Source organism: Drosophila bipectinata, chromosome 2R, assembly GCF_030179905.1.
Source record: "Drosophila bipectinata strain 14024-0381.07 chromosome 2R, DbipHiC1v2, whole genome shotgun sequence".
Lineage (NCBI taxonomy): Eukaryota > Metazoa > Arthropoda > Insecta > Diptera > Drosophilidae > Drosophila > Drosophila bipectinata.
Window position 1 is genome coordinate 18748844 of NC_091737.1, and position 11805 is coordinate 18760648.

The 11805-nt window shown below is 47.2% G+C and overlaps 4 protein-coding genes across 6 annotated transcripts; 1 reads left to right on the forward strand and 3 right to left on the reverse strand.

The window, feature by feature from the left end:
* The first annotated feature begins 7 nt into the window (after nt 1–7).
* Nucleotides 8–2015, forward strand: LOC108125187 (uncharacterized). The gene is made up of 5 exons (XM_017241296.3): nt 8–845; nt 908–1071; nt 1133–1242; nt 1302–1761; nt 1814–2015. The coding sequence occupies exons 1-5, from the start codon at nt 130–132 to the stop codon at nt 1900–1902; spliced, it is 1539 nt and encodes a 512-aa protein (XP_017096785.2). The 5' UTR covers nt 8–129; the 3' UTR covers nt 1903–2015.
* key (NF-kappa-B essential modulator kenny) lies at nt 1904–4198 on the reverse strand. 3 transcript variants are annotated; one of them, XM_017241300.3, is made up of 7 exons: nt 4044–4198; nt 3489–3856; nt 3329–3431; nt 2962–3269; nt 2651–2812; nt 2225–2590; nt 1904–2161 (listed from the first exon to the last, which is right to left on the reverse strand). In XM_017241300.3, the coding sequence occupies exons 2-7, from the start codon at nt 3723–3725 to the stop codon at nt 2033–2035; spliced, it is 1305 nt and encodes a 434-aa protein (XP_017096789.2). In that variant the 5' UTR covers nt 3726–3856; nt 4044–4198; the 3' UTR covers nt 1904–2032. The 3 variants fall into 3 exon arrangements, with proteins under 3 accessions (XP_017096789.2, XP_017096788.2, XP_043066442.1); XM_017241299.3 differs by having other exon boundaries at nt 2219–2590; XM_043210507.2 differs by having other exon boundaries at nt 2219–2590; nt 3489–3884; nt 4044–4175.
* A 634-nt stretch (nt 4199–4832) lies between these two features.
* Reg-5 (Rhythmically expressed gene 5) lies at nt 4833–9854 on the reverse strand. Its single transcript, XM_017241361.3, has 3 exons — nt 9248–9854; nt 5792–5978; nt 4833–5639 (listed from the first exon to the last, which is right to left on the reverse strand). Exons 1-3 carry the CDS (start codon nt 9359–9361, stop codon nt 5125–5127), a joined length of 816 nt encoding a protein of 271 aa, XP_017096850.2. The 5' UTR covers nt 9362–9854; the 3' UTR covers nt 4833–5124.
* A 1081-nt stretch (nt 9855–10935) lies between these two features.
* ETH (Ecdysis triggering hormone) lies at nt 10936–11783 on the reverse strand. Its single transcript, XM_017240948.3, has 2 exons — nt 11473–11783; nt 10936–11413 (listed from the first exon to the last, which is right to left on the reverse strand). Exons 1-2 carry the CDS (start codon nt 11767–11769, stop codon nt 10979–10981), a joined length of 732 nt encoding a protein of 243 aa, XP_017096437.3. The 5' UTR covers nt 11770–11783; the 3' UTR covers nt 10936–10978.
* Nucleotides 11784–11805: the final 22 nt, after the last annotated feature.

Sequence of the window (11805 nt, forward strand, 5' to 3'; positions counted from 1 at the left end):
GGTCTCGTTTCGCTGTGAATGGCAACAACAGCTTGTTCCCAACAAAGAACAAGTTGTTTACTATTTCGGGGATAGACTGGTGTGGATTTGCGTGCTCTAATCTGGCCAGATAATGCTGATATCGCAACCATGCTGCTGAAGATTCGCCACGCCCTGCTCGAGGTCACTAATCAACCGCCAACAAAGCAGTCCGCTGTCCTAATCAATAATGAAATCATCATAAGTTCAGGGAGCATTCTGATACCTCATTTATTGACCTCCGATGAAGACAATGGCGAGGCGAACAAAGACATTGTGGCCAGGCTGCAGCAGGGGCAACTGGTCGATGTGCAGCAGGAAGAGGAGTACGGCAAGCGACTCCGGTCTCTTAACTTTGTGGTGACCTTTGATCCGCAGCAGCAGCGCCCGCGCCCGAATGCTGCATCAGGATCCCGATCCAGGCAGTCTCACATCCTCACCCGATTTACGGCGTACCCGTTGTACGTGTTCTGTGCCCCGGAGGTGTTACGAAACCTGAGTAACATACTTTTTGCCGCGGACTCTGGCGATGAGGGCTCCCAACTGCTGCGATCTTGCTTTGTGGTTCTGGGCATGCGGCCCCCAGTCCAGGCAGAGCGCTTCAAGCGTTTCCTGGCCCACATTGGTCACTACTTGCGCCATCTACAGCCTGTACAGACCCTGGACGACGTGCTGGTCATGTGCTCGCCCTTTGGTCTGGAGAACTTTTACAAGACGATCAGCATAGGGAAAGTGTCGAACGTGATGGGACGTAGTGGCTGCTTGTTTGCCATATCCAATGCCCTGCCCCTGGGCTGTGAGGGATCTGCTGTGTTCAACAACAAGTTGTAAGTATAGAATTTTCCGATGGGTTGCCTCCAAGTACTAAAACGGTGAATCACCCCAACAGGCGTCTCATAGGCATAGTAATATGCACTTCGTTCCAGAGGCATCAGGAGAATGTTAATCTTACCATGGCTGTCAACTTTGGCTACCTGCTTCGCAGCTTTATGGAGCACCTAGGCATGCCCGTCGCCCAGTTTCAGTTCAACCGGGAGCCCTCGACCTTTGCTTGTAAGAACTGAAGTACTGGTTTCTAAATGATAATTAAATAATTACACGTTCTCTCCAAAAGGGGAGCGCACAATTCTGGTGATCTACACGGCAGGTCAACAGGGCACTGGTACCTTCATTAGAGTTCACAACAAGCGCTTCATCTTGACGTGTGCCCATGTGATTGGAAAGGTAAGCAGGGCTCTCAGTTACTTTGTATTTTGAACTATATCCAATATCGTTCCATTTAGGAAACTTCCACAGTCACTTGCCGTTCCGCTGATCGGGAATTCCTGTCAGAGGTTATCTGGTGCAATCCGGACAGCGATCGGCCCTTTGACTTGGCCCTACTAACCGCTCCCGAGGATGTTCCAGAGCGCTGCTGCGTTCGCTTGGCCAAAAAGCCAGCTGCAATCGGACAAACCGTGTACAATGCTGGATTTCCCAATTACGTGAATTTCAGCTTCAAGCACGATTTTAGTCCCTCCATTTTCCAAGGGCGGATCATCAAGTGCGACACGGGAGCCATTATGTCGGACGGAAGTGTGCAGGCCGGGCAGAGTGGCGGCCCCATGTTTGACGAAAGCGGTTGTATCCTCGGCGTTTGTGTGTCCAACGTAAAGATGGACGATCATATATACCCCAACATAAATACAGCAATTCCTATCTGTGATATTCGCAATACACTCCAGCAATTTGCCCGGACAAACGGTAGGTTGCCATTAAACTCGAAGTATAACCCAGTACTAACCCAATTTTCTAGATCTTCAAGTGCTCAATAACCTGGTGGCCAGTCACGATGTGCAAAGAGTGTGGTCTTTGGAAATGCCGCCCATTCGGAGCAAACTTTGACTTCTACACTTATCTGTTTAATGTTATTTGTAATTGTATCATAGTGTGGTATTTTGTAATAGCAATAGAAAAAAATAAATCTTATAAATGAAATATATATTTTCAATTATTAACTCCTTCCTATTTGTCATTAGTTCTTGTCCAAGCAATCATTTACGTGACTTTGCAACACGCTCAGGTTTTTAAAGGTCTTGGAGCAGATGGGACAGCGCAAGATACTTTCAGCTGTTGATGCAGCGGCTGCAGTGGGGTCCAGGACCTGTTTCAGAAGAAAAACATTAATCAGATTGTGCAATTATAAGTCAAGTGATTTTACTCTAACTGGTCTTTGGTCCTCCCGTAGACTGTGTCGACTGGAGCTTAGGGATGAGGCTGGCGAGGACTTGATACTACTGCTCTTATGCGACTCGGCAAGTGCTTCGATGAGCTCCTGGTTCCGCCTCTGTAGTGCCTTCAGGTCCAACAAATACTGATCCTTCTCGCCAGCATTCTTTTCACGGTCAGCACGCTCCATCTCGAAATCCTTGCGATAGATGTCGTTCTGTGTCTGCAGATGTTCAATGACTTCCTGCTTCTGCGCGTCTTTGGCTTTTAGCTCGCTTATGTCTCGCTGCATTTTGTCCATTAGCTCTTGTGCACTGGTCAAGTTTACTTTCAAGCAATCAATCTTCTCCACATAGGTTTTTTTCTAAGGATATTAATTTCATCATAGTATTGGAGTGAAGAAACATGCGACAAATGTTCTTACCATATCCTTGATTTCTAGGTTCTCAGCCAGCAATTGGGATAGTTGTTGTTTTAGCTCCCGCACCTGCCGATCGTGTTCTTCCCTTTGCACATAATTTAAAGCCGTGCCCTCGCTTTCCTTCGCCGCAGTGGCTCCGTCATCAGGTACAAATTCGAACGAGTGCTGCAATGTTAGGAAAAGAGTGGGAAGCCCCAACCGGCGCTGTTATATATTCCAGTGAAATGGTATTGCGCAGTAACAACCAAGGGCTGATAACTAAGTGCGACCCACTATCTAATGACTTATGTGGTCTAATGATTGCCACAACGTACCATCTTTAGCTGTTGCAGCTTGTCGATTTCCACTCGCATGTTGTTAATTAGGGACATCTTCTCCGAAGCGCTTTGACGCAGCTCGTCCTGTTCTTTTTGGTTCAGACTTTGCACCAGTTCAATCTGTTCCATTTTGGTCTCGAGCTCCTCCCTAAGCTGCTGGTTTTCTTGGCTCAACTTCTCCACCTTCTTCTGGCACTCGAGTAGTTGATCTCTGTAGTGTTGCTCCCTTTTAGCGGCTTCCTGACGCCTCTGCTGTGTTAGTTTGTGGTAGTTTAACATTGTGCAGCTTAACTTGTCCAAAGTGCCTGCAAAATGAAGAGTTTTAATGGTTTTAATGGTCACTTCTTGATGAGATTTGGCTTACTTTTTAAAGCATGGTATTCACTCAGCAGGTTCTGTAGCTTCACGACATCCTCAGCTGAAGCTTGCAGCGAGCATAGGCTGGGAAACTGCGAATAGACACTGTTCTGTGGGGAAAGGAATGTTTTATGTAACGCATAAATGGACGTACGGCAGGTATTTACCTTGAGGACATCGGAGCCAACTTCGCCCATGATGAAACTGGCTGCCAGGGACTGAGGAGCACCTCCGGTCTCCAAGGATCTCTGTGGTTCAGAGGTACTAGAGCTGATGGGGTGATCACTGGAGGATTGAAGCATTGCGGCTGATTCGATCACCTCCTCGCCATGCTCCATTCCATCGAAAAGAAGGGAGGGTAGAGGTGAGCTGCCCAGAATGACGAACGACTCTTCCTCGGACATGACGGCTTCGTTGGCTTGCACAGAATGCCGAAAAGCACAAATGATCGGCGATCTCGACAGTCAACCTGGGATTCCCCGTTTTCGAAATATTCGCTTGACAACACGATCAACAGGTCCAAAATTACGCCAGCCTATTTTGATGATCGAATGAGAATATAACTAAAAATCGCAGACATATGTAATTATTGATTCCATTGCAGCAAGGATATATATTATATATATTTGATTGTGTTTATGATTCATAGGCATACGGGTTTTCCGTATCTATGATTCGTGGAAAATCGTGAGGTTCTTTCGATTCTTGCAATTTAACCTTACCGTATCTTTTTAATAGGTATTACGCATATTTGTACGACGCACCGCCAATTCCAGAACTTTTTGTAAATAAGATCTGCCTGTCGCTCTATTTTTATTTACATTTTGCTTTATATTTATAGTTCAGTGTTACCAGTTTGTGATGTTGCAGTTTCCCCGAAAACACCGCATCTGTGAATTTTTCGTGATATTTATTAAAATTTAGTTAATATTAATTTTAATTTAAAAATTTCCATGTATACATGTACTTTTAAAATAAAACAACAGTTTTAACAAAGTCTTTAAACAATTTTAATCGAATATATCGAATGTGCGCTTAGTGTTGGAAAATTCATGATAGTGTTTTATGGCGCGCGTTTGAATCGTAAGCTTTATCGCTTCATGGGGGCATATCACTTTTATCATGCTAATTGAGGGGCTTAAAATTGCAATTGAATGGTGGAAAATACCCACATCATTCATTCTGATTGCAATTAATCCGCTATTGTTTTCAGGGTCAAAATTGGAATACCTGATTAACCGGCTGAGCTGCGGAATTACATCAAATTGTAATTGCCGAAAATTCTGGGATTCTAATTGCCTGGCAAACCGGATCCATTACGCCCCCCTGCGACAAGTGACACCCATTGTTCGAAAGATGTGGGTTAATAAGACTTTCGTGTGCTTAAAATGGCTATGGGTGTGTGTCGCGACAAGGAACTGGTGTCTGAATGGACGGTGGAGATGCGACTTTCGTTATTACCATAACTAACCGGTTTGGAGCTTCGCCACATTTCAGAAATAAACACAATCTTATGGCTTTTAATTTCATCTTGTATATATATTTAAAGAATCTCTATGTCTTTTGATCTTACAGTCTAATGCACGTGAATAAATAAAATTAAAGAAAAACTTAAACTCGGTTACGATTCGAAATTCGATTAAAGCTCAAAGTGCATTTTCCAGAAAGATTTTACGCAGCTAGAACTAGAATCGCCGATCAAACGCTTCGTCACACTCACACCTCAAAGATACACATTCATTCGATCCACACACACACCGGACTTAGATCTAAATATTTGCACGCTCCAGGACCTTACGCCCGCTACTGCTGCTGGTGGGCGAGGCGCCTCTGCACCTGGTGCGGTGGCTGGAGGTCGCGCTGCAAGATCGAGGCAAAGTGCTGCTGTTTCAGGGCGCTGATGGAGGCGATTTTCCGATGCCTGTTGCCCTGGGCGGCAGCCAGGCCCAGTCGGAAAACAGGAAGGTCCTCGTCGTGGGGCATGGGTTTTTGGCGGTCCTCCTCGACAGGGGACCCATCTGGGCGCACGCGTATGACCAGAGGTCCGGTTAGGAACCGCTGGGGTGGCATCTCACTGCTGGACTGCTGCACGGCTGGGTAGCCATAAGCCATGTCCATGTCCATGGCGTACTTGTGCTTCTGCTCGCCGCTGGTGTCGAAGAGCGGATTGGAGCTTTGGACAGCCGAAGACGGCAGCTGCTGGCGGGTGAGGATGATCAGCGAGGAGGCTGGCGGCGTGGGCAGGGGCTGGCCTAGCGGCTGCCTGGTGGTCACCAGACTGGCCCCACTCGGATGGTCCCCCATGATCGATGCCCAGACTGCGGAAGAGCAGAGAATAGCAGGTGAGATCTCACGTCCAGCACGTCGCATATTTGCGAATTTGCGGAAGTTCTGACGCGGAAACCCGCGTCAGCTCTCCCACGCTCCGATCGATGACGATAGCGACCGAGATGGCGCTGAAGATACTTACTGAGCTCGTTGGCATCGCGCTGGTATGGATCGAGGGCCTCCAGCTGGGCGTCGGAGAGTTTCTGCAGCTGAGTGGATCCATATCCGAGCAGGTTGTGCTTGCACTGGTTCACCGGGAGCCCTCCGCCCACCGTCGACTTGCAGTGCACACTGACTAATTGGGCAAAGGTGGAGTACAGGTGGGACATCTGCACAGAGGGAAAAACGTGACGAAAGGAATGTGTTAAACTTTAGTTATTTAGGTAGTCCTCCCCCCACATCTATGAAATTAGCTTTAAACGATGTAACATGGAATGTGGAATATTAAGTTGCACTCTTTTCCTCACGGTGTAGCCTATGCAGAGGTGGGGCTACCTGTGTACCCATCTATTTAGTGGGTGGAATGTCGCAATGTGCGTATGTCGTCGCGGCGTGGAGATGATTGCACTTTCGTTGCACAAACGAAATGCATTTCGACAGCGCCGTCGGGTTAAATGTTGGGTGGTGGGGGCGAGGCGGTTGGGCAACTGCTCCCAGGCGGCGGCGGGTGTGTGCTCCAGTTTTGGGCCGCGGATGGCGGTTGCCGGTTCAGCGGGCAAAGCAGCTCTGGCAGCAGCTCTGGCCCATTGTCTATTCTCCGTGGCTAGCGAAGCGTTGAATGGACTTTTAATTAGCGCGAATGTTCTGCGACTGATGTGTCACAGCCTCTTCGCTCCAATCGCGTCGGCTTGGAATTTCTCCGCCAGGTGACGTCAGTCCCCACGATAATCAAATCGCAGAAACTCCCCAGAAAATCCAAATCCGGCACTTCTCACGCATTAGCACCCCTGGACTGGGCAAACAACGAACAAAGAAACTGAGGCAGATTCCCCAGAATTGTGTCAGACACATATCTGGGCCACTTGGAGGAGGTGTCCAGTATCTGCATGTTCCGGGCCTCGGTGGAAACCCTTGATCTGCTTCTGCTTCTGCTTCCATCGAGCAGAAAGCCATCGGAGGTGGTGTTACAACTTTACGCTGTTTGCATAATGCAAGAAGCGGATCAGGGCGGGCAGTGGCGGATTGGCAGTTGGCCGCTGGCCGGTGCCTGGTGGCGGATGGCCAAAAGGGGAGTTGGCTCGCATTTCCAATTACCGTTACCTCCGCCAAAGCGCACAAACGTGTGCAAACTGTAAAATGCAATCGCTCCTCCGAGTGTGTGCTTTTATTAAAATATTTTATGGCAGCGAAAAAATGTAAAGTCGATCGATTTCGGATAAGTCATGTCTAAGACCTTGTTTTTCTAATTAGAGGGTTATAGCCTGAGGGGGCGTAGAGGGTTAAGCACTTGCCAGTACTACGTTCCAGACCGTGACATAATATAATATTTAGCAGGAATGCAAAGCTTACAGAAATCTTAAATGTGTCTTAATAATTTATGGCGCCTGAGTGGAGATTACCTTACCGGGATTCGTCAAAGTCACGTACATTATATACTCACTCGTATAATATCTATACACTCGTGATTATTAAAATATGTAGATTTGAGATCGTCGGAGACGGGCTGTAATTCATTAGCCTTCCCAGGTAAGTGACTAAGCTGACATCGATTAGGCACTTTTATAGATAGCCCCGAGTGATCTTGGCCTGAAACCTTGCCCACTCTCCCACTTCCTTGCTAACTGAGAAGACTTCGGAATAGCCGAATCACCCGAAAATAGCCCACCTAGCTGCCTGGGGACAGACATGGGCGTAACCACATGGACCGCACAGTTCAATAACCTGTTGATATGCGCAGGTTACATTATGAAACATCGAATTGCCAACGAAAGAAATCAACGGAAAACAGAAAACAGAAACGAAATGAAACACATTTCATAACAGACTGGGTAAAAAACAAAAAACGGCGGATATTAAAGAGAAGACCCCGTAATGACTCCGGTTCGGAAAGGTTCCAATGCGGGTTTCCATTGCGATTACCCTGCCCGCCTCTGCGCCTGCGTGTGGATGTCCCCAGCACACAGCATACTTTACGTAAAATCCAAAAAGTAATGCGAACATAAGTTATTTATTGAAGTTCGAGCGGCAAACCGGCTAAACGCGTTTGCACCCATAAAAACATAAAGGGCAGAAACTAAAAAAAAAGTCCCACCAGAAAATGAGCTAAACGTTGTTTATTTTTGCAATCGAAAATCGAAAGCGCTAGACATCGGCGGTGCAAAAAAAAAAAACCAGGGAGAAAACACTTGACCGCAAAACAGGAAGCATTATCTACAAGTCCGGCCTGGACTGATCCCAGTCATCTGGGATGCGAATTGCGTTTCTATATTTTGGCGGATAATTGCATTTTTTTTTGGAGACTCTGTAGAGATTATTTTCTCATTTGCGGGGGTGCCGGATGTGGCTCCAATGGGTTCTAGCTGGATCTGATTACATTATTCCCCAGCATCGCTATTGTTTCGAAGCGGACTGGAAACAAAGCTGGCAAATTTAAGGCGCAGTTCGCGTGCTTAGCGGTCAAAAAAGCGGCTCGAATTGATGAGCTGCCAGAAACAAAAATCCAGAAAAAAAAAATCTAATGACTGGCAAACCGCCTTACATAAATACAAATAAAGTCCATCAATTAATTTATAAGCAACTAAAAACAGCCATTAAGTCTATTTATACCCGCCATCCACATTGGCTTTGGAGTTCATTAACCAAAAAACACATCACAAACATTGCAGCGTTGTTATGCTTTGTTGCACAAACATTTTGAGCTAAAAAGTGAAAAGCATTAATTTCTTCAAGCGGGAAAGTATAGGAGGGGCTTGGCATGAAAATTTTAAAAAATCTGACCCTCACCAATGAGATATAGCTGGGGCTAGATGTTTAGAAAACATCCTATTTTTTGGCCAAAATGACTCGACAAGACTCGAAAGCGCTCGAAGTGGCGTGAAGTAGACCGGTATGCTCCCATTATCTTGGCAATTGTTTGAGCTTGAAGCCATAACTTCTGATAACGCACAATGTCAAGATCGCGGTACTCGGCTGGCGGCTATTTATGCCAAGGACCGTTCTCCACAGTTTCGAGCAAGCCAACATCTTGGTTACGATGCCAATCTGCCATGGTACAGTTATGCAAATGAGCCGATCGAATACCGCTCGCCGAGTTGGCCCGCCTTGTCAACCATTCATATTCATATTCACAGCTTTGTCTTCGGCGAACAGAAGCGGCAAGCGCCGTTAATATGCGAACTCATTGAAGTTATCACAACATCACCATATCAATATCAATATCAACATCAACATCCACTCAATGTAGTTATTAATAAGTATTCAGCGCTGCGCTAGATTCCACCTAACAGACTCGACTGACCGAACAGATGCGCAATGCCAAGGACAGATGTATGTAGGTGCCTGGCTGACGGGGCGTATGCGCAACGTGCATTGGTCTCCACGGCGTATGCGCAATCTGCGGAATGCGCCCCTCGCCACCTTTCTCCTATCTTTGGCTTACCTTTTCGTTGCGCGTCAAAAACTCCCAGATGGGAATGGCCGATGACGAGCTCATTTGCATGGAGAAGGCGCCCAGCAGGCAGCAGGCCAAGATTACTTTCGCCGCCGCGGTCATAGTGATGTCTTGTTGTTTCTGAGTACTTCGTGATCCGTAGCCCCGGTCAATTGGGCGCTCTTTACACCGTTGTGCAACCTTTCGGGCAGCGACTTTCTTTTGTCTTCTTCAGGGTCTAGGGTCCAGTCGAAAGTCTGGACCGTGCCGATGATGGAACAGCACTGGCGGGAAAGCTGGCGGACTTTCGTTGGGTCGTCGTCGCACTTGATTGAATTAGCCAAAACAACGAGCGTGGCCAATTTGTATTATCTCTGTTTTTTTTTCGGGTGTATGTACGTGTGTCTCAGCAGCTTAAAACGCAAAAGCTCGTTTCACACATCGATATTGGTCTGTGGGTAGGTCTCCGGGGTAGATGGGGGGAGGCGGGAGGAGCCACTCGATCACGAAAACGATTCGGATTCAGCGAATTCCAAGTGGAACGGAAGCAGAGAGCGAAGAGCCAAAGCACAACCGGCCGCGTCAAAGTCTGAGACTCGTCTTTGCCGTCAGCGGCCCGGGCGCTCGTATTTAAGCTCTAAGCCAGGCTTGGAGCTGGCTCGGCGAGAGAGAAAAGAGAGGTGAGAGCGCGGACGAGCCGCTGAGCGAAAGCGAGGGGCTAGCGGGAGCCACTGAGCGAAAGCAGGGGCGCGCACTTGTCTTCTAGGGAGTATATAGGGTCAGATAGGGTCCTTGGATCTAGTTTCAAGGATATAACGACATAAATACTCCCTTAGGGTTTTAAGAAATTAAAAGCTTATTAAAATATATATATAAATGAAGATGATCTGGTAGGGATCGTGTGGAATCTGGTAGGATACTACCCCCCCCCACGTTTAAAAATGATTCACATCCGAACCCTTCCATCTACGACTATGCGTGATCTTGGCAAACTTGTTCTACGCTTGCACTGGAAATAGAAATTATAAAAAAAAAATCAACGTAAACATTCGAAAATTCCAAAAACAATAAAAAAAAGGCAAAAAAGTAACATCGACGAACATCGGCGGGGCACTGCACAAGATTCAAAGCCAAGTTTGCGTCGTCATCGGGTCTGGCGGAAAAAGAGCTGGGGGCCTTTTTGGCCCGGCTCGTCTCGGCATTTGTAATTTATGATTGTTTATCTGCTCGGCAGTAACTAAATTCGCGAATTCTGGTCAACAGCTACATGATGTCGAGTATTTAACAGCGATCTGCTAATTAAACAAAATAAACACATCAAATCCTACAATATAATGCACGAAGGCGCCACAATCCTGTTTGCCTTTTCAGTTTGGAGGTTCCTGAGGAGGAGAGAGTGCGCCGTCTAATTGAATTATCCAAAGAATGCGATCACTGGAATTTCCTAACATTTAGGGCCCATAAACTTGATAAGCTCTGATCCAGTTGAGTCACCCCGGGCTCCGGAAGAAGCAGCGCACTGGAATGCAGCCACCACAGTAGGTCGTTGACCTGGTCGACCTGCGATAATGATCGGCCTTCTTTTCTGCCTCGAATAAAGGTTCTTCGCTTGTCCAGGATGACAATGGAACCCTGGAACATTAACGGTCCAATACTGAAGTATTTGAAGAAATCAGTTACCAAGATTCTTGAATGCTCTTATTAACTTTATAGGTAGATACTTTTAACAATTAATATTTTTCAAATGTGGTTATACTTCAGGAAGTTACCGCCGTAGCGACTGCCTCCGCCGTAGAGATCCCTGTCATCGTTGTTGTTGTACATCATAAAGGCAGAGTTCTGGTCGCCGTCTTCGCCAAATATGGGAACAAAGCTGCCCAGGCTCAACGACTGCTTCAGGCGGTGGTCAGGCCGGCGTCCGAGCTGAATGACCTTGGCGTATAGGTCGAGGTCGGTCTGCAGGGCACGGTCAAAGTCCCTCCAGTGCACAAACTTCACCTGCTCGCTGGGAATGGCGTTGTTGTCCAGGAGTTCGATGAGGGTATTGGAGTTGACGGGCTGCACCACGTTCAGCTCCTGCTCCTTGCCACCGGACTCCTCGCCTGAAGGCAGTCGGCGCTTAGTAGGAGACACGTCTATGTCCCACAACCAGGCCATCAAGGGAGTGACTCCTGACTGTAGACCAGGTTTGGGATTTAAAACTGAAGGATTCAGAGGCTTCGCTGAAAACTCACCTGTTCGCTTCGTCCAATGCGAGGAATGGTCTTCAGGTTCTTCATGGCAAAGCTTTCACCACGTTTTCCCAAACGAGGAACATTCTTCGTGATCTTCAGAAAGAATCCTGGACTATCATCCGCCCGAACGATGGCCACCAAAGGCAACAGGATCAGCAAAGCAAGAAGAGTTAGGGATCTCATTCCGATGCCACTGTCGCTTGACCTGACACTTGCTTTGAAGTTGAGGGCTTTTATATCCGACCACCCGCCCTCATCGTGGCGGAACAAATATGCTGGTGTTCTTGAAATTAGCATTATCGATCCCTAGTTGGATGTTCGGGGTAGGAAGTC